The sequence below is a fragment of the Trichechus manatus genome, unplaced genomic scaffold (genome assembly GCF_000243295.1).
Source record: "Trichechus manatus latirostris isolate Lorelei unplaced genomic scaffold, TriManLat1.0 scaffold00292, whole genome shotgun sequence".
NCBI classification, from domain to species: domain Eukaryota; kingdom Metazoa; phylum Chordata; class Mammalia; order Sirenia; family Trichechidae; genus Trichechus; species Trichechus manatus.
The window spans coordinates 543,224-566,841 of NW_004444228.1; the positions used below are offsets into that span (position 1 = coordinate 543,224).

The following is a 23,618-nucleotide window of genomic DNA, read 5'->3' on the forward strand; positions in this document are numbered from 1 at the left end:
ACAGGACTTCTCAAAAGCAATACCCATCTAGGCAAACCAGAAATCTAGTTACTATCATTGTCAGCTGGGATGAGTGGGGCACCACTCTTTGAATTAAGAAACACTGGAGGAAGCCCAAGTCTGTACAAAAAGTATGAATTGGGCTGTTTTGAGTTTGAGCTGCCTGTAAAACAGAGAAAAGGAAAGTAGTAAAGCTTTAAGTAAGCTAAAATATAACATTGTGATCTTTATTCAGACCAAACTCAACTGCTCTAAGATTTCCTCATATACCCGCTCTGCTTAGTTCCTCTCTTGGGCCTCAACTACTATCTAAATTTTAGACTTAGGAATGATTTCCAAGATCCTCTTCCTTTAGGGATTTATCTACCTAAGAAGATATCTCCTCCAACCCCAGGTTTGGAAAGGGGCATGGGAAGCCAAGAAGAAGGAATTTGACAAGGATTGAGCAAGCAGGGAAATCACGGTGTTGAACGTTCAAAATTACCACTTGTGAAGCTCACTTAGATCACACAAGAATTCTCTTAGGCTCCTCATCTCGAAACCGATTCCTCTCTATTTAATGCACAGGTCATTCAAAAGGAAGCTGCCACAGAGACCCTTACAATCTTTTTTATTTTTTAACTATTAATGCCTAGTATAGCACTTGGCACATCAAACGATGCTCCATAAATGCCAGTCTAACCTTCCCTCCTCTCCATTTATTGTTTTAGCAATTCCTTCACAGTGTAGGTGTGGAAGTAAACGAAAATCTGTATTCTCTGGTTTTCTTTTAAACTCTTGGTGATTGAAGGAGTTGGCAGTAAAATAAAGACTATGAATTGAAATTCTTATTCTAATTTTTATCCTTCAGCATTGGAAAAAAATGACCTTGAATGCAGTTCTACTTTTGCCCCAAAACTTTTACCAGGGCTGTTAATAAGTGACAAGAAAAACTGGTTTGAGTCACCTCCTAATGAGCTGTGAGATACTCTAAAGAACAAAGAAATAAAAAAAAAAAAAGCAAAACCTCATGGTATTAATTTCAGATGAAAACAAAACAAAAAAGTCAAAAGAATGAATTCATAAATATGAATATCTAAGTGAAACTAAATCTACTTGTTGTGGAATCACAGCAATAAGAGTACTAATAAGCCAGTAACAGCATAAACAGATACCAGGAAAGTTATTTTCAGAATCTGTTTGCTTAATAATATTTAACACTGAAATCAAATGTAAGAGAGTCATTAGACCTTCTGCATTACTCCACTTAAGCAATTAGAGTCTGCAAGTAGTATAAAGATAAATTACTCACTTGGTCCTCCCACACAGCTGTTTGTTCATACACTAAATATGAAAACACAGCATTGCACTGCAGGTTATTTATACAGGTCTGTCTGTGCAATAGCTTGTGGCCGGCTGGAGGACAAGGGAAAGTGGAGAGGACCTTATTACTTCAAACATACAGTAGAGGCTCAATGTTTTTTAATTGACAGCGAAATCATTTCTTTAGATGATTTGATCTAAAAACTACTCAAATCAATGTACATAAATACAAAAAGTAAATGAAGCCTGTAGATTTTAGCTCGTCTAAATTCATGGTAAAAAATCGTCCTACTTAAACCAATTGTCCTATGAATCAAGCCAAATGATTCAACTAATGAATGCCTACCTACCAGAGTGCTTGCCTAATAGTTACAGTAGGCTTTACCATAGTGTCTGGTACAAAGCAAATAATGCAACATGAACTGATTCCCAGTTTAAAATGATTGTACTTATTCTACTAGTATAGCTATATTAACAAGCTCAGGATATTCCACTTCAAAAATACAGAACACGCCCCTAATAATTGTCAGATCAACCCTTAGGGTATAATATGGGATCAAATTCTGCCTGAAACTATTTAAAAACAATGTAAATGCATTTGCTGTATACGTATTTATTATTTTTATTTCGTGTCTTTAGCTTCATTGATGATTTGCACCTATTTGCATTAGAGAATTATAAGAACACATGAGCTCAAGACACTCCAATCCAAGCCCCTTATTTTACAGACTGAGATAAAGACCTGAAAGCAAATTATTCAAGGTTAAGAAGGGCTGTTTGATAGATTTGAACTTAATCTCCCTCCATTTTAACACCAATGCCTTGTCTGTTTTTTCAGTATTTACATCTCTAGCAAAAACTGATAACGGGAGTCAAGTTGTACATTCTAAATTGCCAATGATTAATTAATCAGAAGAATCCTAACTGAATATTAATACAAATAACATTTTTTGCACTCTACCTAAGGTTTAAAAAATCAAAGGCAATAAATTTATTTGCCTATTCACAGCATTTATGCATAAAGAAAAATTGAACTAGCTTCACAGAAAATGTACCTTATAGTGAATTTCACTACAAGTAATAAAGATCTCCAAAGTAAAATATTTTCTGTCCCTATAACATTATCGTCAGCAATCATATTAAAAATTATCTCCAGGGACGTCTTTTTTCTCTAGATGATTTAGTTTGATTATTCATTTATTCATTTTTTAAAACTGCAGTTTTTCGTTTTTTCTTCAGATGAGGATGGCATGGAATGACTTTCTACAGAACAACAGAGCCGGACAGGGAATCTGTAGATAAGTTGGAGAGACAAGGGGGATAGGTTAGGGGAGGAGGGTGAGGCTGGGAAAAGTATAGAGAAAATGAAGAATACTCCTCTGCCTCCCTGCTGCAAAGATGAGCACCCCCTGCCTCAGCAGGAGGGCCCAGAAAAGGCGCCGGGCCGGGCAGCCGCCCCTCCTCCAGCGCCGACCCCTTCCCCACCTGACTGGTGAGTGAGGGCCTGCGCGCTTCTGACACCCGTTGTCCCCGGCCCGCGCCGGGCTGCGATTGGATGCGCCGCCGCCAGGCACCCGCCAGAAGCACAAACAAGCTGGGAAGAGGAGGGGGGCGTTCTTGTGAGTCGAGGGCTTTGGCTTTTTACGTCTCCCCCCTCCCCTTCGCACTCCGTGCCGGGTCTCTACCTCCAGCTCTTCTAGCGCCGGAGGAGAGTCAGCACAAACCTCGCCGCCACTGCGTCGCGCGGGCTCCCGCTGTCTTCCCCCGCGCCCTCCTCTCCCGCCATGGGGCCAACTTGGGGCTCCTAAGAGTTGCCTGTTCTTACCAGTGCGCTTTCCGGCCGAAGAGCCCGCGGGCGGGTTATGGCTTAGGGCACAAGAGGGGCCAGCCAAGAGGTAAAAGGAAGGCGAAAGGACGGCTCAATAAGAAGAAAGAGGAAACCAAAAGAAAACTCACATGATGAGTTTCCACAAGGAGGATGGAGTGAGCAGCCTGTGCCAGAAAGCGCTGCACATCGTCACCGAGCTGTGCTTCGCGGGCCAGGTGGAGTGGGAGAAGTGCTCCAGCATCTTCCCCCCGGACAGGGGCAGCCAGGGCGGAGGCAGTACAGGTAACCGAGAAGGGGTCCGCTCGCGTCCTTGCGCTCCGCCGGGAGCCGGTGCGCTCAGCTCCAAGCTCCCGGGTCCTGCGCCTCCCGCGCTGCGCTGGAAGCATCTTTGAGGCGCCGCGTCTTACTCCCTGGCTCCTTCCTTCTGCTCAGCTCCTGCGACTTCGATCATGGGGTGTTTGGGTCCTTTCCCCCTTCTCTCTACCTGCCAGGCTTCCTCCACCTCTCTGCCTGCTTCTTGCTTGCGGGCGCCGTCTCTTGCTCCCTAGCTCCCACACCCGCTCTCTCCGATATCACCCACGCGGTGTCTCCTTCCCGGAGTGGAGAGACAAGCGCGGGCGGCGGCGCCTGGACCACTAGGGCGCTGCTGCCCGCGGGGGTGGCTCGCCAGCGGGGACTCCAGTGCCCTTGCTTGTCCTGCGGGTCGAGGCGGCTTAGGTGAAGGGACCCAGCCAGAGAATTCTTGCTTGGACGCACAAAAACTTCTTTGAGATGGTCAGCTTGGCCACGGAGAGAGGAACAGATCCTCATCGGTGTAGCCCGGGCCTGCAACCTGTAGAGCGCTAGGCAGTTTCCAAAACCGTTTCATCTACATGATTTTCTAGGACTTCATACCGCAGGGATTATTGATTCCATTTTTGAGGCGACATCTAAGCTCAGGGCATATGTCGATTAAGTGGAAGACAGGGAAGGGTTATAAACCCTTTCCACACTCACGCTTTCATACACACCCCAACACACAGGCAACCTCCCTACTCTTCCAAGAAAGTTGAAAGGAAATGGGGTGGGATGGAGGAGAACATCGACAATCAAATATCCGGAGGTGGAAAGAAGTCTCAGTGGAAGATTTTTCTCAACGCTAAAGGGGGGGGGGGGCTGTGAACTGTATCAGAACCAGACTTTATCAGTGCCACTGTTTCAGTCATGCTTGGAGGAAAGGGTTTTAATCACCTAACCACCTGTGCAATGGTTGGCTTGTCCAGCCTGCTGTGCTAGTCACACAGGCGAGATTGACTCCGGGAGCTGTGTATGGGCCGCGTGGTTTCATGAGCCGCTTTGAGGGTCACTTGTTGCTTTGGAAGGCAAACGAACACTAGTTTCGGAATTTTCGACATCGCACCGGCCAGTTGGGAACAGCAGCCTTTAAGCATGATAACTTATTTCTGTACCTTGCCATTCCTTGTCATTTTTGTCTGCTGGCGTGTCTCCTGAGGGTAGTCAGGGCAACAAGTAAGAAGTGGACGCCAAGCTCTGGGTGGAGCGGGGCTGTCAGGAGCAAGGCGTGCTGATAAGGAGGAAAAGAGGGCACTCTTAGCAAATTCCCTCCTTCCCCCAGTCGAAGATAAAGGGAGAGGGGAAGGGTGAGAATGGATTTAGTTTAACTTTTACAAAGCATTGTTTAAATTGAATCTATGCAGGGTTTTCAAATTCTCTGATCTTGGCAACAGGAGCCAAGAGGGGCTTCTGTCTGCACTTGGCAGAACCTGAGGAGATGCTGCTGTTCAGACTCTGGAGCAGAAAGAAACATCATTGCTGCTGTCAACTTGCTTGAAACTTAGATATTTTGTGAATGAATATACACAATTTAGAGTCTCTTCTGTTTGCTTAGTAGGTGTTATATTTCTAGGAGTATACGAAATTGAACTGTAGGTGTTAAATTTCTAGGAGTGTGTAAAATTCTACTAGAAGGGACTGGATGAACATCATGTATATATGTATCATGTGTACGGTTCTTAAGCATGAGATGAATACTCAAAATTGTGGCCATATTAGATAAGCTCCTCTGAAATGTCGTTAGTGGCACAAACGCTAGAGATAAGACTCAGAGAAGGGGTACAGTGGAAGAAATGAGAGTATTTAAGTTTAAAACCTATTTTTGGTCATGTAACAGTTGATGCTGTGAATAAAACTGATTCTTCCCCTTTTGTGATAAATGTAACAAATAATAGTTTCCTGGATTTTGGATTAGCTGGTAATGCAGAAAATGTATAAAGGTTGGGAACCAAATACTAGCTTTGAAAGATTTCTAAAACACAAATCTCTATCAGCTTAGAACACAGTATATGGACTGTAGAAAAGGTTCTGAGCTTTCCTAAGCAGTACAAGAAGTAGTTGTATCCCTGAATCTTTTGCGTTTTCCCTCCCGAACCAAAAAAAATTAGTCTAAAACAATTGCATGGACATTCTTTTCACCTTAAGGGAAAATATAAACTATTCAAACTAGGTATTCAACAGAATATATGAATGTATATATTTAAGGATTACCTCTAGACAGCCTACTAGGTGGTGTGTTATGAACAAGATTTACATTTTCCCTTTGCAAATCTGTGCAACAGTTAGCAGTAAAATACTTTAATCTGAGAATAAACTGCCCTTATTAACAGATACCTATGAAGTGGATTCAAAGATTATTTACATAATATTTAATTATATTTATTAGTTTCCCTGCTACCGACTTTTCTTTAAAGTACATTTTCTTATAAAGTGTATTCTGTATTTTAGGTCCCCAAATAAAAGTAATTCCAATAGGTGATTCTTCTACTCTGTTTGCTTAATGAGATGCATGTTATTGGTAACAGGACACCAACGTTGAATGGTACAGTGGTTATTTACTTTGAATGTTAATCAGCACTGCCCAGATGGTGTCAGTTATGCTAAGGTTGCAGTGACAATGGCAGGCTTCCAGATTGTGAATATTTTTAGATTCCTTCAAATAGGGGAAGAGGGAGAGAAATTCAGGTAATTCCAATTAAAGTCATTCTACATTAAGAGAGTTATGAATCACATATACAAATAAGATATTATCCTACTGTTTTTTTAATGCCAGTAGATGGCAAGTATCACCATCTCTTTACCATAACATCAGTAGCAGAAACAGCAGCAGTATTATTGCCATTGAGAATTTGCCAATCAAGTTGGCCAATCCCATATTTTAGTAAAATATATGAGGACTTAGACTGCTGCTGATGCCAACACTAGTTAATTTACTCTTAGGGAATAGTTAATTCTGAGCCATTATATACTTCAACATTACTAGTATACTAGAAAATTCATCATGTACAATTTTTAGAAAATCAGATTTTGGGAACCTTTTTACTACTTTTCTCCCCTCCCCCAAACAAATATGCCACCCACTAAATTCATCTTAATGCACAATATGGTTTTGTAATAGAATGCTTAAGGGAAATGCAAAACAATATATTGGTCTCATGTTATTTTTCAGATGGATAGATTGTGACTTGAATATACTGTACATAATAGTTTTTAAACTGAATTTGGGTTAATTTTTGGTTAATCTTTCATTGCTGACCCATATCCAAATGGTTTTGAGGTTCAAGGAGCCCATGTTGCCTAAAAGACAGAGTTTATAAATAACAGCTAATCAAACCCACTTAAATTCACAGTTACTTAGGCTCCTACCACAATTGTATAGACCTAATCTTAATTTAAATATTCTTAAAAAGCATTTTAGTCATCACTGTTTTAATTTTTCATTTCTACACAATTTTAATTGGGGACTAAAAATTCTAAAATAAATATTTTAAAAATTCTTCTGAGTTCACATGTGCGTTCTTCCGTTTATTAAATGTGGGGACAATGAGTAGGTATATGGCAAAGAATTTTGCTGACGTTACCTGGCTAATAAGAAAAAAGAAAGTTAAGTGACATGTTAAAACTTACATCATGATTTTCCTCTGAGATTAAAGCATTTTGAGTCTATAATAAGGCCTTAAAATGAGTAGGGGCACTTCATAGATTTTGTGTACACACACAAAGCAAATCACTACCCAAATAATTTAGTTAAGCTATAATCTCTGTATTGCTATAACTGTGAGTTTCACATATCCTGATGATAATAGAAAGAATTACAATTTTAGAAACATATATTGGTGGATTTTTTCTTGAGAACTGTAGACCTGAAAAAGCATAATTGAACCGCAGTGAATTCAGAATTATAGGCACATAGCCCATCTGAGGAACGATGAATGAGAAGTTTTTTTTCCTTCCTCCACTTGTCACCTCACTGAAGAATGGCAAGTTTTTACTATTTCTCGTCTCATTTTCACATGATCATCAATACACATTATACTTGCTCTCATTTAATCCAAAGGAAAATGAACAGCTGTCTTCAACAAAAAACCATGTCTCAGCAAACATCTATTTTTCTTAATTATGAACATCAATATTTTGGCAATATTGGAGGGCTTTTTTCATCTTAGCCTTTTTTGTTTTCTTGTGACAAACTAAGATCTGTGTTTCCTCTTTATATGAGCTGTGAATCTCTTAAATCTGGTTCTTATGGGAGTGCTTTTATATAAAAAGTGTATAGCTGTACATTTCATTCAAATCATATTTTTCTTAAAACCTGATCATTGTAATTTTGCTCTTGTGGAAAAAGTTGGTCATTTGGGGGGATACATCTGCATTCATTTACAAGCTTATGGGTTTTTTGTATGAAATTCTGGCAGAAAACTAACATTATCATAAATGTTTAATGAAATTTCCAATGCCAATTAAAATGAATTGTATTTGGAAATAGAATTCTGTTCTTCCTGATCTACATCTTATTCTACTCATGCTCTGCACAGTAAGTCATAAAATGTAAGCTCTTTGAGGGCAGGGGCTTGTTTACTGCTTTATCCTCAGTGCCGAAAAAAATCTGTGGCTCCTACTAGAAGCTCAATAAGTATTTGTCCAATGAATAAAAGAATTAATGAATGAATCAATTAATTTATCCTCAATAACCTCAATTTCCTTATTTTTGAAATAATGGATACTACTTAATAACCCCCAAATCCCTTCTGAAACTAAACTGTATATATCAAATCTTTGTATCCCTAGTGTTTAATACTATATCCTATCTAGATAGGCATGTAAAATATTTAGTTTATAATAATGACAGCAATTACAGCAATTGAAGCATTTAAAGTTAGAATCTAATGTGCAACCTCCTCATGAAATAGCAATGGAAAACCATAAGGATGACCACTGACTTTCTTCATAGTGTGTCCAGACAGAGCTATGAGTCCACGGCTAAATTAGTAAGTGTTGCGTAATAAATGTACTGAGCTTACTGACATTTTTTAAAAGTGGGAATATCTGTATTGTATCCATTTACAATAGTAAAACTAAAAATGCATGATACTTTGGTTAAGCAGAAAGTAGCATCGGGAAGATAACCATATCATTATTCAGATTTTTATTAGTTATTCCAGTTAGAATTAGAAATTACCATTTTGCAGATGTGAAAACTAAGGCCAAGAAAAGGTTAGCAACTTCTCCCAAAATTGTATCTAGTTAGTGATGGAGCTAGGATGAGACCCCAGGGCTCCTTAGATCCTAGCCTAGGTTCAGCAGAAAGGAGAAAAAAAAAAAAAGAACAGGAAGAAGAAGAGGAGATGGGGGAGGAGGGAAGAAGAGGATCATCTCTGATATTAAATAGCACTGGGGAAAATGTTTGTGAAGATAGGCTCTTAACTATTATTATACTTTTGGTTAAAATTTGTGGCATATGAAGTGGTCAATAAGGTGTAAATATGACCTAAATTACAGTAATAATAATAATATATTATAATGTTAACATATTATTAATATTAATATATTAATATCAATAATAAGATCAGTGTGTAATTATGACCTAAATCCTAAACTTTTCTTTTTATTAGATTTACTGTCATCCAAATATGACATGGAGCCCTGGTGGCACAGTGGTTAAGATCTTGGCTGCTAACCAAAAGGTCGGCAGTTCAAATCCACCAGCCCTCCTTGGAAACCCTATGGGGCAATTCTACCCTGTCCTATAGGGTCGCTATGCGTTGGAATTGACTCGATGGCAACAGGTTTGGTTTTTGGCAGATATGACACAGAATGTTATATGCATATGTATGCATGCATATGCACTTGAGTGTACCCAGGGTTTGTTTGCTCATGTTCCTGGCCAGTTCTAATTGATTTGTATCAACACTAAAATCATGTTAAAGATTTTAGTATGTTTGAAATGAACAACTTGTGAAATCTTAAAATTTCAAATATAGCCTCTTTATATTTTCATAAAAAAGCCTATAATGAAAATAGAGGACATTAAAGTACCAAATTGTTTTTGTTAATTTATAATTAGTAATCTGTCAAAATCTCATTTGTTATACTTCATTACTGTATTATGGTTAATTTAAGTAGTTAACAGTCCATATAATTACCAAAAGTCAATACTATGAGGCATTGGAGCAAAACTATTATAATGTAAAAGATCTGAGAGTCATCTCTTCAGAGATCTCAAAGCATAATTTGTATGAATGTGTCAAAGAAAACTGGACCTCCTAATAGGGAGTGGTATTATTAAAGGACAATACATTATTTTTCTTGTTTTTAATTAGTACAATGCCAGTTTTCTCTGTTGGGTGGAATGTCAAACACTGGCCAAATTTAGAAACAGAATTCCTGACGGAGAGGTGGCTTTTTGTTATTAACTAACAGGGCAGTTTCCGCACCCCCCCCCCCCCCCCGACCGCCATCATAACATTAAACATCCTAAGCGGCCACTGAAGCTGTAAGAGCTGACATTTACGTGGCTCAGGTAGACTATCTGCAAATAAGACATATATATGTGTGTGTATTCATAATCTGACTCTTCTGAATGGCTTTTTGATTGAGAATTGGTGATGCCTTTGTTTTTCCACACAACATCAAGAGTGCCATCAAAAGTGTTAATGACCCAATTTTTTTCATAAAAGAATCTATAAAAGACACAAAGGCCATTGGTGCTCTGTCCTAAAGACAGATAGCTGTGCAACTATGCAGAATGTTGGCAATGTTGCCAAACACATCTCACTCAATACCTCCCCCACCCATTCCCAATACAAATTTGGCCCAAATTTTAGCTGTTGAGGAGAAACCTCTTTCTTCCTTGCTTTATGTCTCCAGGTGGAAGGAGCTATACAACAGGGATAATTATAAAATCTTGCCCACTCCCTTTCCCTGAGAAGTGACTTATCTGATTCCCCCTTCTTTGAGACATATGCTTGATATCTTCAGGAAACAAATATTCTATGCTCCTTCACGCTGTAAGTTTTACACGGATGTCTCTATGGGGAAGACTCATGGTTGTCCAGCCAAGGCTGTGACTGTATGGGTAAATATAATTATTTCAGGGTGATATATTAGCGAGCCCATTTTCTGATAGACCTAAGTTGATATTCCCTAGTATTTTAATTGCTACCTATCTGATCACTGTGTCTTTCAGTTGTTCTGAACACAAATGGGTAAGAATATAGAGTGTAAATTACTAGCCTCCTGAGACACTGAAGTTTACTTTGATATGTTGAGCTCCATTATAAACAAATTCACTTCTTTCAGTACCAAATATCATCAGAAGATGAGTTTCTCCTGTTTTTCCTACCTTATGGCTCACCATTCAATCCATACCTAATTCATACTTCTTTTCTTCTAGGCACTCTTGTTTAAAGACAAATAGTTGATAATGATACCACTCCATTGTTGAGCACTTATGTAATTTATGATGCTAAATGCTTTACGTACATTTCCTTATTTAAACCTCAAACATAAGTTTGAAATAAGTATAAACACTCCTATTTGGTAGTCACTGGATGACACAAACACTTAAGCACTTGACTACTAGCCAAAAGGTTGGTGGTTCAAACCCACTCAAAGGTGCATTGGAAGACAGTCCTAGCTTCCAAAAAGTCACAGCCTTGAAAACCCTACGGAGCAGTTCTCTGCACACACGGTATCACCATGAGTCGGAATCGATTTGACAGCAACTAACAACAGCAACACTCTTATTTTACTAAGGCTCATAAAACCTAAACAATTTGTCAAAATCAACCAGTGCTGAAGTTGACATTTGATCCCAAGTCTAAATGGTTCTAGAATTGTCTAAATGGTAGACAATCTTCCTAACAGAAAGATTTCTGCGTATTCCCTCCAAATCACCCAACTTTTAGTCATCCAAGTATCTTGAAACCCCAAGTCATTTGAGTGCGTTTTCAAATAACTTCCAAAATATTTATTCAGTAGCTCTGCAAACCTTTTCTGAATATGTAATATATACTAGACATTAAAAATAAAAAAGGTGAAGGATCAGGGAGTGAGAGTACTGGTAGGATGGAGGCATTTGCATAAGCAAAGTAAGTACAGATCCACAGTACTTTATCCACATTTATGAAATGCCCAAAACTCTGAAAACGGACATTATTTACCTGAATTGGCAGGAAGCTACTTACAGTCCTCAATTATCCCACTAAGTATGACTAATTCATATATTTCATTACAGATACATTAATGCATTTGATTACTGGCTCTAAAAGTACATGAAGATTATAAAGAAGCCATAATTGTAATATTTTTAAACCATAGGTGATAATCAGTAAGCACATTTATACCTTTTCTCTTTTCCTCACATTATGGTGCCAATAAATAATAAAAAGTAATAAAATAAAATAAAGTGCAAAATATAAAAATATGATCACACACTCCATCACCAATGGAATGGAAATAGGAAGCATAGTTAATAATTGCTTTAGTAAGCAACTGGAAAATAGTAATGCCTATGTTTCATAGCATGCCAAAATTAATTTGTATTCTTATAATTAAGTAGCAGTAAAAACTTGGAATTATTTCCATTTTTGTCTGGATCCCACTAGCTACAAACTGGATGTTTAAATGAAACCATTTTATCTTACCAATCAGGGACATGTAAACTTAAACAAGGTACCTTTTTCCCCATCATATCAGCAAAAATTAAAGTACAATAATATTTCTCTGATATTGTAGGAATTAGTAAATTCACATACTATTTTCTTATAGCCACTCTGGGGTTAATTTTGGTAATAACTAGTAAACCTAAATATGTGCATAAGCTATGACTCAGAAATTCTATTTCTAGATATTTACCTTAGAGAAGCATTCACAAATATGAAAAGGCAAAAGGTATACGATGCTCTTTGAAGCTATGTTATAATAACAAAACATTAGACATAGTCTAAATACTCATCATAATTAAGTATTATGGAATGCTATGTGGCAATAAAACTAGACCTCAAGTATTACTGATTAAAAAATAAAGTACCCTGAGGAAAAGAAATATACAGTAAGTAATGCTAGCCTCAGAGAATGAGTCAATAAAACTACAAGCCTCTAGCTAGACTGACAAAGAAAAAAAGAGAGAAGATGCAAATATCTAAAATTAAAAATGAAAGTGGGGACATTACAGCCAACACTAAAGAAATAAAAGGGGTCAAAAGAGAATACTATAAATAATTGTATGCCAACAAATCATATAATCTAGATGAAATGGGCAAATTCCTAGAAATAAACTTCCTAAGCTGCCTCAAGAAAAAAAAAACAGAAGATCTTAACAAACCCATAACAAAAGAAGAGATTGAATCAGTAATCAAAAACCTCCCACAAAAAGAAAAGCCTTGGACTAGTTGGCTTGATGGGAATTCAACCAAACATTTATAGAAGTCACCCCAATCTGTCTTAAACTTTTCCAAAAAATAGAAGAGGAAGGAACACTTCTTAACTCATTTTATGGGGCTAGCATTACTTTCAAGTGTTAATAAGCAAAGATGTCACCATGAAGACTAATGTACACCTGACTCAAGCCATGTGTTTTCAATAGCCCGTATGCACGCAAAAGCTGGACAATGAATAAGGAAGACCAAAGAAGAAATGATGCTGTTGAGTTGTGGTGTTGGCGAAGAACATTGAATATACCATGGACTGCCAAAAGAATGAACAAATCTGTCTTAGAAGAAGTGCAGCCAGAATGCTCCTTAGAAGCAAGGATGGCAACACTACGTCTCACCTACTTTGGACATGTTATCAGAAGGGATCAATCCCTGGAGACGGACATCATGCTTGGTAAAGTAGGGGGCCAGCAAAAAAGAGAAAGATCCTCAAAGAGATGGACTGACACAGTGGCTGCAACAATGGGCTCAAGCATAACAAGGATTGAGAGGATGGTGCAGGACTGGGCAGTGTTTCGTTCTGTTATACACAGGGTCACTCTGAGTCGCAACCAACTTGACAGAACTAACAACAACAGCATTACTTTGAAACCAATGCCAGACAAAGACATAACAAGGAAAGAAATCTACAGACCAATATTCCTTATGAATATAAATGCAAAAATCCTCAACAGATTGCTAGCAAACCAAATCCAAAAGCACATGAAAAAGATTATACACTATGAACAAGTGGGAATGCAAGAGTGGTTAAACAGAAAAATCAATCAATGTAATACACCACATTAATAGAACAAAGGAAAAGAACCATATGATCATCTCAATAGATGCATTTTATAAAACCCAACACCCTTTCTTGAAAAAAAAAAACCAACAAGCTAGGAATATAAGGGAAATTCCTCAAAATGATAAAGGATATTTATGAAAAACGCACAGCTAACATCATACTCAATGGTGAAAAACAGAAAGCTTTACCCTTAAGATCAGTAAAAAGACACAGATGCCTGCTCTTACCACTGATATCCAGTATTGTACTGGAAGTCTTAGCCAGAGCAAATAGCAAGAAAAAGAAACAAAAGCTATTCAAATCAGGAAGGAAGAAATAAAACTATCCTTTTCACAGATGACATGATCCTATATACAGAAAACCCCAAAGAATACACAAGAAAGCTACTAGAGCTAATAAACAAATTCAGCAAAGTAACAGGATACAAGGTGAACACATAAAAATCAACTGAGTTTCTATACATCAGCAATGAACATTTTGAAAAGAAAATTAAGGAAACAATTTTATTTATAATAGCATCTAAAATACCTAAGAATAAGTATAATCAAAGAAATGAAAGACTTGTGCAAGGAAAACTATAAAACGTTGCTGAAAAAAATTAAAGAATGCTTAAATAAATGAAAGAAGAGTCTGTATTCATGGACTGGAAGACAATATTGTTAAGATATCAATATTACCCGGAGCAATCCATACATTTAACACAATCCCCCATCAAAATTCCAACAGCTTATTTTGCAGAAATGGAAAAAACAATCCTCAAATTTATGTGGAATGGCAAGGGACCTTGTGATGGTTAATGTTATGTGCCAACTTGGCTAGGCTACGATTCTCAGTGGTTTGGCAGACACTATGCAATCATCTCCCATTTTGTGTTCTGATGTGAGCAGCCAATCAGTTGGAAGAGGAATTTCCTTAGGAGTGTGGCCTGCATCAATGACATAAACATATGTTCTGGTAAATCTCTCTCAATCCTGTATTCATCTCATCTGACCTCCTGTTGTTGGGACATGAGAAGCCTTCAGCCTGCTGTCTGACCTGCAGATTTTGAATTTATCAGCTCCTCTAACTACATGAGTCAGGAGAAGCCTCCAGCCTGACCCATGGATTTGGGACTTGCCAGCCTCTGCAACTGCATGAGCCATTTCCTTGAAATAAACCTCTCTATATATATATTTATATATAAGCTTCACTGGTTTCGCTCCTCTAGAGAACCTAGCCTAAGACAGGCCCCAATCAGCCAAAGCAATCTTGAAAAAGAAGAACAAAGTAGGAGGACTCACACTTCCCAATCTCAAAATATACTATAAAGCTACAGTAATCAAAACAGTCTGGTACTGGTATGATGACAGACATATAGACCAGTGGGACAGAACTGAGAGTTCAGAAAAAAACTGAATATCTATCATCTATGGTTAATTGAGTTTTTGACAAGCATGCTAAAAGTTCATTCAATGGGGAATGAATAGTCTCTTTAATAAACGATGCTTGGACAACTGGATTTCCACATACAAAAAATAAAGCTGGACCCTTACCTCACACCATGTAAGAAAATCACCTCAAAATGGATCAAGGACCTAAATGAAAAACTCAAACCATAAAACCGTTAGAATAAACATGGGGTAATCTTTCAGTTAGTATTTGACAGTGGATTCTTAGATATGATACAAAAAGCACAAGCAACAAAATTTATAAATGGAACTTCATCAAAATTGAAAATGTTTTTTCATCAAAGGACTTTATCAAGAAAGTTAAGAGACAGTTACAGAATTGGAAAAAATTGTGGGGAACTCTATAACCCTGCTGGCATAGTGGTTAAGAGCTCAGCTGCTAACCAAAAGGTCGGCAGTTCAAATCCACCAGCCACTTCTTGGAAACCCTGTGGGGCAGTTCTACTCTGTCCTATAGGGTTGCTATGAGTGGGAACTGACTTAATGGCACCTAACAACAACAACTATATCCTATAAGGATTTACTATCCAGAATAGATAAAGAATGCCTACAACTTAACAACAAAAAGACAAACTACCCAATCAAAAAAAAAAAGGGCAAAGGACTTGAATAGATAGTTCACCAAAGAAGACATACAAATGATCAACAAGCACATGAAAAGGTTCTCAATGTCATTAGCATTGGAGAAATGCAAATCAAAACCACAAGGAGATATCACTTCACCCCCACTACGATGGTTTTGATTAAAAAAAAAGGGGGGGAAGGAGAACAACAGGTGTTAGTGAGAATGTGGAGAAACTGGAATCCTCATCCATATCTGCTGAGATTGTAAAATGGTACAGCTGCTGTGGAAAACAGGCTGCCACTTCCTCAAAAAGTTAAAATAGATTTACCATATGATCTAGCAATTCCACTCCCAGGTATATACCCAAAAGAATTAAAAGCAGGAACACAGATATATGTATACCAGTGTTCGCTGCAGCAGTATTCACAATAGCCAAAAGGTGGAAACAATATAAATGTCCATCAACAGATGAATGGAAACACAAAATGTGATACATACATAAAATGGAATATTACTACACCAAAAAGAGAAATGAAGTCCTAATACATGCTACAACATGGAAGAGCCTTGAAAACATTATGCTGACTGAAATAAGTCAGTTACAAAAAGACAAATAGTGTATGACCTCACTTATATTTTATCTAAAATAGGCAAATATATAAAGGACAAAGTTTATTAGTGGTTACTAGGGGTGGGAGGGAGAGGAAAAGAGGGCATAATTGTTTAGGGGGCACTAAACTTTTCTTAAGGGTGATGAAAAAAATCTGGAAATGGATAGTAGTGATGGTTGCAGAACATGATAAGTGTAATGTCTAGTCGGTCGGTCTTCAAAACTTTTAAGAATGCTGTAACATCAGACTGCTAACATTGGTTATCTTGTTGTTGGTGGGTGCCATTGAGTCAATTTTGATTCATAGTGACCCCATGTAACAGAGTAGAACTAGCCCATAGAGTTTTCTAAGCTGTAATCTTTATCAGAGCAGATCAAGAGGTTTTTTTCCCGTGGAGCAGCTGGGTAGATTTGGACAGCCAGCCTTTCAGTTAGCAGCCAAGCACTTAGCCGTTGTCCCGCCAGGGCTCTCTGAACATTGGTTATCTTCAAAGGGTGAAAATGGAAGTGAGTGAGGAGATATTATGAACTTTTATAATAGACTTTATATTTGAGAAGATAGTACAGAGATTTCCCATATACCCCTCAGCCAGTTTCCCCTATTATTAACATCTTACATTAGCATGGTACATTTGTTATAATTAATGAACCAGTATTGATACATTATTATTAGCTAAAGTCCATACTTTATTCAGATTTCCTTAGTTTTCACCTAATGTCCTTCTGTTCAAGATATCACATTACATTTAGTTGTCATGTCTACTCAGGCTCCTCTTGACTGTGACAGGTCTCAGACTTTTCCTTGTTTATGATGGCCTGGACAGTTTTGAGGAGCACTATATTTGTGCTAGGGGTTTTTGTGAGGAAGATCTCAGAGGTAAAGTACCATTTTCATCACATCATATCAAGGATACATGCTATCAACACAATTTATCACTGTTGATGTTGACCTTGATCACTTTGCTGATAGTGTTTGGTAGGTTGATCCCTATCAAGTCACTCTTTTTACCCACTTTCCATATAGTACTCTTTAGAAGAGAGTCACTATGTGCAGCCCACACTTGAGAAGTGGAGAGTTACATCTGCCTTTCCAGATGGTGAAGCACCTACATAAATTGTTTGGAATTCTTCTGCATGGCAAATTTTTCTCTTCCATTTATTTATTTACTCAGTCTTATTAACATTTTTAGCATATTTTGTTAGATAATTTACACAACAAGCATATACTCATTTTGTAATTATTTTAAAATAATATTTTAAAGAAAACTAGATAGCAAATCATCAACTAATTTAGGACTTAAGAAAGCAGGAGCATACAAGGTTATAAGAAAGAGTCTATGAAGTTTGAAAATGTACCTAATAGTGTATCCATCCTCTGTTAGTAAGGTTATTCTCATTTAGATTATAGAAAGCAGTTTATATTTAACATTATTCCCGCTTAGATCACGAGAAATTTGCACCTTTAGATCAAAGATGGAGCAAACAGAAGCATTTTCTATTGTGTGCAGTTTCAGAGTTTCTTAAACTTCATGGCTTTGTGGTATGTTGTCAACCTTCATTCTGCAAAATCTTGGGTCTCTTTTAGTGTTCTTGGAAATTATATGTATATCTCATGCTTTTCCTATATACAGTTGGAAACTATTCCTGGACTGGAATTTTTCAAATATCTCCTTTGAGATTTTCTAGACATAGTTGTTACTATTTCTTCCCTGCAAAGATAATTTGAAAGTGCTTTTTTGAAACTATAAATCATGGAACTATTAATAATAATCAAAACATAAAATTACTTCACCATTTCTGCCCTTTTATGTACAATATCGATGAATTAATATTTCTTCACATTGTAATTTTTTTCCAGATATTTCAGTCAGCCTGTTAGCTGTCATTGTCAGCTTTTGTGGCCTGGCCTTGTTGGTTGTCTCACTCTTCGTCTTCTGGAAGTTGTGCTGGCCTTGCTGGAAAAGCAAACCTGTAACTCCCAATGTCAGTGCCCTTCCACAGAGCATTTCAAGTGCTCCTACTGAAGTTTTTGAGACTGAAGAGAAAAAAGAGGTTAAAGAAAATGTAAAGCCAGCACTAACAGTTATTGAGCCTGCAATAAAAATCAGCCACACTTCCCCTGATATCCCAGCAGAAGTCCAGACTGCGTTAAAAGAACATCTAATTAAACATGCACGTGTACAAAGACAAACTACTGAGCCTACATCTTCATCCCGGTAAGGAAACATCAAACATATAAAATTATGTGTGTGTGGTGTGATTTCATAAGGGAGAAAAACTTAGATAGGAAGGGAGAAAAGAAACAGGAGAAATGGGAAAGACATCAAAATGGATAACTGAATGAAGAGGGAAATGGTAGGAAAGAAGTGAGAAGGGGAGAATATGTAGCTGGAGAGAGCAAATGAGGACAAAGAAGCCAATTAGGGGGCAGTGCTATGAAAGGGGCTTAGTAGAATTTGAGGTCTCAGTAAAATCATGTAACTACAGAGTATCATCACTTATTAACCTCTTTTCCTTGAAATATCATTGGTTGATTAGCTGCTACTTGCAATCTTATAATTCAGTTTAATTCAGCCAATAAATATTGACAAAGCATCTTTTGGGAATGCTTACTATGGAGGCACAAAACAATCAGAAATTATCTAGGAGTTCCAGTTACAACTGAATAACAGAGACTACTGTGTAGTCTACAATTATTTAGCACCTATACCATATACAGGAGTCCTGCAAACAGTTAAGCACCTGGCTGTTAACCAAAAGGCTGGTGGTTGAAACCCACCCAGAGGCGCCGCTGAAGAACATGGTTCTATTCTGCACACATGGGGTCCCCATGACTTGGAATTGACCTGATGACAACTGTTTCTTGTTTTTTCTTAAATACCATAAATAAGGAACTGCTGGGAAATGTACATTTTGTTGCTTATTTGAACTTTCACAGACCAAGATCTTATACTGCCCCTAGTGTGACAGGTCCAAGAGCCTAAACATCACGACAATACTAAGGATGGTACACAAAGAAGGGAGGAAGAGGAAGACTTCCTTAAGGACAATAGATTTTAACTTAGCATGGAAAAATCAGAAAAGTCTTGTTTGAATGAAAGTGATTTGTTATAGTTATTTCAAATTGTCTTAAGTCTAAAGGAAAAAGAGTCTTGTCAAGAGGCATTCTTTTTACTAAGTATGGTCTTCAATTCTTAAAACAAACAGCAAAATGGGGGTAGCAATTTTTCTCTGGTTTACCCTAGAGCAGGGTAAAATCAACTATGGGGGAGGTAATAGCTGTTTCCTGCTAACTAATTTAGTTCCTAATCTTTCCTTCCTACCTGTCTAAATCTGAGTAAGGTACATCCATGCTTTCTGACATGACGTACTTTTGTGGGTTTAGAAATCTATCAAATTAAAAAACTGTATGTGGGTCATATTTGCTACTAGGATTGAAAGAATGTTCAACATATATTTTGTGTAAATAAAAAAAAGGATTGTATCTATAAATAAATGTATTTCTCTCTGAAATATATTCCACAGGGATAAGCAAGAAGCTGTCAATAATTGTTAACTTTGGGCCAAGAAATTTTGGAAGGGAGGATGGATGGGGCTATCTTTTCCATGTTATGTTTTTTGGTGCTATTTGAATTTATAACTGAGGCATGCCTAGTATTTATTTATTATTATAGCGAGTTTTTGTGAGTAGTGGCATTTGGAGTCATTTTTAATTTTTCTTATTTATGAATTTTATCAAAATGAATCCCATAGATGTTAATTTTAATTTTATTATGGATATTACCAGTAACTATAAAAATAATATTCTCATATACCACTTTTTTTTACATGTTACAAAAATGGAAAAATACCTTTGGAGGGACTTACTTGTTTTCCCAAAATATATGTCCCAGTACATCTATAGAAAAACTGCTTTAAACTTATCTCATGTGGTTACTTGATTGTTACTACCATCATTCCTGGGAACTGTGGCCATATATGATATTCGATGTCCCCAAAGCCTTAAGATACTGAGAAATTACAGAGGAAATGTTCAATTAATCCTAAAAATATTTTAAAAATATTAATGACGGCTATGAATATAGACCAGTTTAGCATTCAGAATTATTCAGCTCTTTAGTTGGTAAGTGGACCCTACATAAGGACACACAATTAATGAAAAACAGGTAAGCTCTCTCTGATTCTTGCCAAAGTGTTTTTAAGGGGACCTCAGAAAAAAACAAAACACTATCTACAAAATATTATCTATTGAATGTAAAGAGAGCTTATTTGATTATTCCTAGCTATGGGAGAATGAAAGAATATATACTAAAAACAGTTATGAAGACTTGGATTTGAATACAGAATTGGTGTCTGGGAATAATATACACTCAGAATGAAGACACTTCTGACACATTCTAGCCTTGCATCCCTCACTAATTATGCAAACTTGAATAAACCAGAAAAAAACTTTTAATCTTACAAAGCATAAAAATTAGGTTGTATATATCTCATATGTTCTAAGAGAAAAAGTGCAATACAAATTCATAGCTTTCCTAGGACTTTAAAGTCATTTGGTCTGCCTCTGACTTTCCTTGTTTTATATGATTGGCTGGGGAAGGAGGAAGAAAAGTTGTTTTTTTTTTTTTCCTTTTAGCACTTGCAATTTAGTCACTATGCCAGGTACTCTTCCAGCTAATTCTCCACTACCAGCATGAAGTATTATTAATTATCCCCATTACCTGTGAGTTAACTGAAGCCCAGAGAGATTAAAAAATGTGCCTAAAATCATGCAACTGGCAAGAGATAGAAATTCAAATTTATCCAGATTGATGGAACACATTTTAAGAATTAAAGCCAATGGAATGTAGTTTTTCTACAATCAAAGATATTGGTTACAAAATCTGCTGAGGACAGGTAGTTTCGCAGTTAGAAGATAGGTGCATCTTCCTGCTCCTTTTACTCAACTAGGAGTCTGGAATTGAAGGTGGTACCCTGAGTGACTAAGGTCATGATTTTAATCTGTTTGGCCTTGGGATGAATTCCTTGCAGAAAGCCCGATTATTCCTAGTTCTAAAAAACAAAACCTCACCTACATGAATTACTTCATCATACCAGAAATTACCTTTATGTGGAGAGGAAGAGGAAATTACTGAGTTTATTGTACAGTCTACTTGGACACAGCAATCAAGGTACATTATTATAAATCAAATTATTCTTCTGCTCAAATGCCAACTTCTCACTATGATGTAACAAAATGAAACTTACACACACACACACACAATTAATTTAATACTTGATTTCCTCACCTTATTAGAATATTATACCTCCAGTCTGCTGTTAGGACTCCCTTTTATTTGGATCAAACAGTAGGTGATAAACAACATCATACCCTTTCAAACTGTATTTATCTCTACATGTAAATAGCATCCTGACTGGTCCAGGGGTTAACTGCACTGCTGGAAACTAACACATTTCCTGAGTTCTCATCTCTCTTTTCAAAGACCTAGACATTTGACCTTACCAGCCTGCCAGGCAATGACTCAGCTGGTATTTGTGTATTTCTTCATTACTAGCACTCTTCTAATGTCCACCTTGATTCATTGTTCATTCACCCAATAGCACTATTAAACAGATACTTACTTCCAGGTATAGTCAATGTATTCTGCACACTCTGTCCATTCTGCAAACTCTGGGGAGCTGTAAAGAAATTTACAATGTAATGCAGAGGTAAGCCATGTAATACCAACTTCAATAAAAGGAATTACAAGTGCCAAATGTATGGTGGAGAATGTGAATTCAGAGACTAGAGAACTCATTTCCAGCAGCTCAGGACTGAAGACCATTAAGCTGTGGCTAAAGGACACTAGGAATTCACATAAATGGCAAATGGGAGAGGGTGTGTGTCCCAAATGGAAACATTTTTTGTGAAAAGTCATAGAACATGAAGCATTGCTCAGAAAACAGCAGGTAAGCTACCTTGTTCAGAAAATTGAGTTCAATGGAGGAATAGTGAAAAATCAAGTCAGCTAGAATGAAATTATTGGGACGCCTTGAAATCTTGGCCAAGATGATCAGAGTCTATCCTGTCATAAATATTTTGCAGCGGAAGAGATTTTTGGATAAGAGCTATATCTTAGGATACTTAATCTGGCAACAGTTTATAGGATGAACTCTAGAGGAAGACATCTGTTTGAAACTAATACAGTAGCTGAAGCATAACAAATATCAGGAAGTCAAAAATAAATAAAGATGGAAACCTGAGAAAATGTAAAGTAAGAATCTAAGATCCCTTATGTAAAACATTAAGTAACACTTCAGTCTTTCCAAGTCCAGTCTAAACCTTTTAAAAGCCTGACATTCTAGGCTGTTACCATCTGATGATGCAGAGCCACCATTAGAGCATTTGGTCCCACATTCCCTCAAACATATAACTCTATGTTTCAGGTAAACTAGGAAACTCATTTCCTCTGGGTGCTTTTCTACCCCTGAGCTTACCTTTTTTTTTTTTTTTTTAAATTGTGCTTTAAGTAAAAGTTTACAATTCAAGTTATTTTGTCATAAAAAAATTTATACACACATTGTTATGTGATGCTAGTTGCTTTTCCTATACTGTGACAGCATACTTCTCCATTCTACCCTGGATTTCCCGTGTCCATTCTCTGCCTTCTCATCTCACCTCCAGACAGGAGCTGCCCATTTAGTCTCATGTATCTACTTGAGCTAAGCACACTCTTCACAAGTATCATTTTATGTCCCATAGGCCAGTCTAATCTTTGTCTGAAGAGTTGGCCTTGGGAATGGTTTTAGTTTTGGGCTAACAGTCTGGGGGCCATGTCTTCCAGGGTCCCTCCAGTCTCAATCAAACCATTAAGTCTGGTCTTTTTACTAGAATTTGAGTTCTGCACCCTACTTTTCTCCTGCTCTGTCAGGGACTCTCTGTTGTGTTCCCTGTCAGGGCAGTCATTTGGTGGTAGCCGGGCACCATCTAGTTCTTCTAGTCTCAGGCTGATGAACTCTCTGGTTAATGTGGCCCTTTCTGTCTCTTGGGCTAATATTTTCCTTTCGTCTTTGGTGTTCTTCATTCTCCTTTGCTCCAGGTGGGTTGGGACCAATTGATGCATCTTAGATGGTCACTCTCTAGATTTTAAGACCCCAGACACCACTCACCAAAGTAGGATGCAGAACATTTTCTTAATAAACTTTGTTATGCCAGTTGACCTAGATGTCCCCTGAAACCATGGTCCACAGACCTCCACCCCTGCTACTCTGTCCCTCGAAGTGTTTGGCTGTATTCAGGAAACTTCTTAGATTTTGGTTTAGTCAAGTTGTGCT

General features: G+C 37.5%; 1 protein-coding gene across 1 annotated transcript in view; it reads left to right on the forward strand.

The window, feature by feature from the left end:
- The first annotated feature begins 3,261 nt into the window (after positions 1 to 3,261).
- Positions 3,262 to 23,618, forward strand: part of SYT10 (synaptotagmin 10) — a 50,993-nt gene continuing 30,636 nt past the window's right edge. The window contains exons 1-2 of the mRNA XM_023725200.1: positions 3,262 to 3,412; positions 18,163 to 18,520. Coding sequence (XP_023580968.1) covers positions 3,262 to 3,412; positions 18,163 to 18,520 — 509 coding nt within the window. The remainder of the gene's footprint in view (positions 3,413 to 18,162; positions 18,521 to 23,618) is intronic.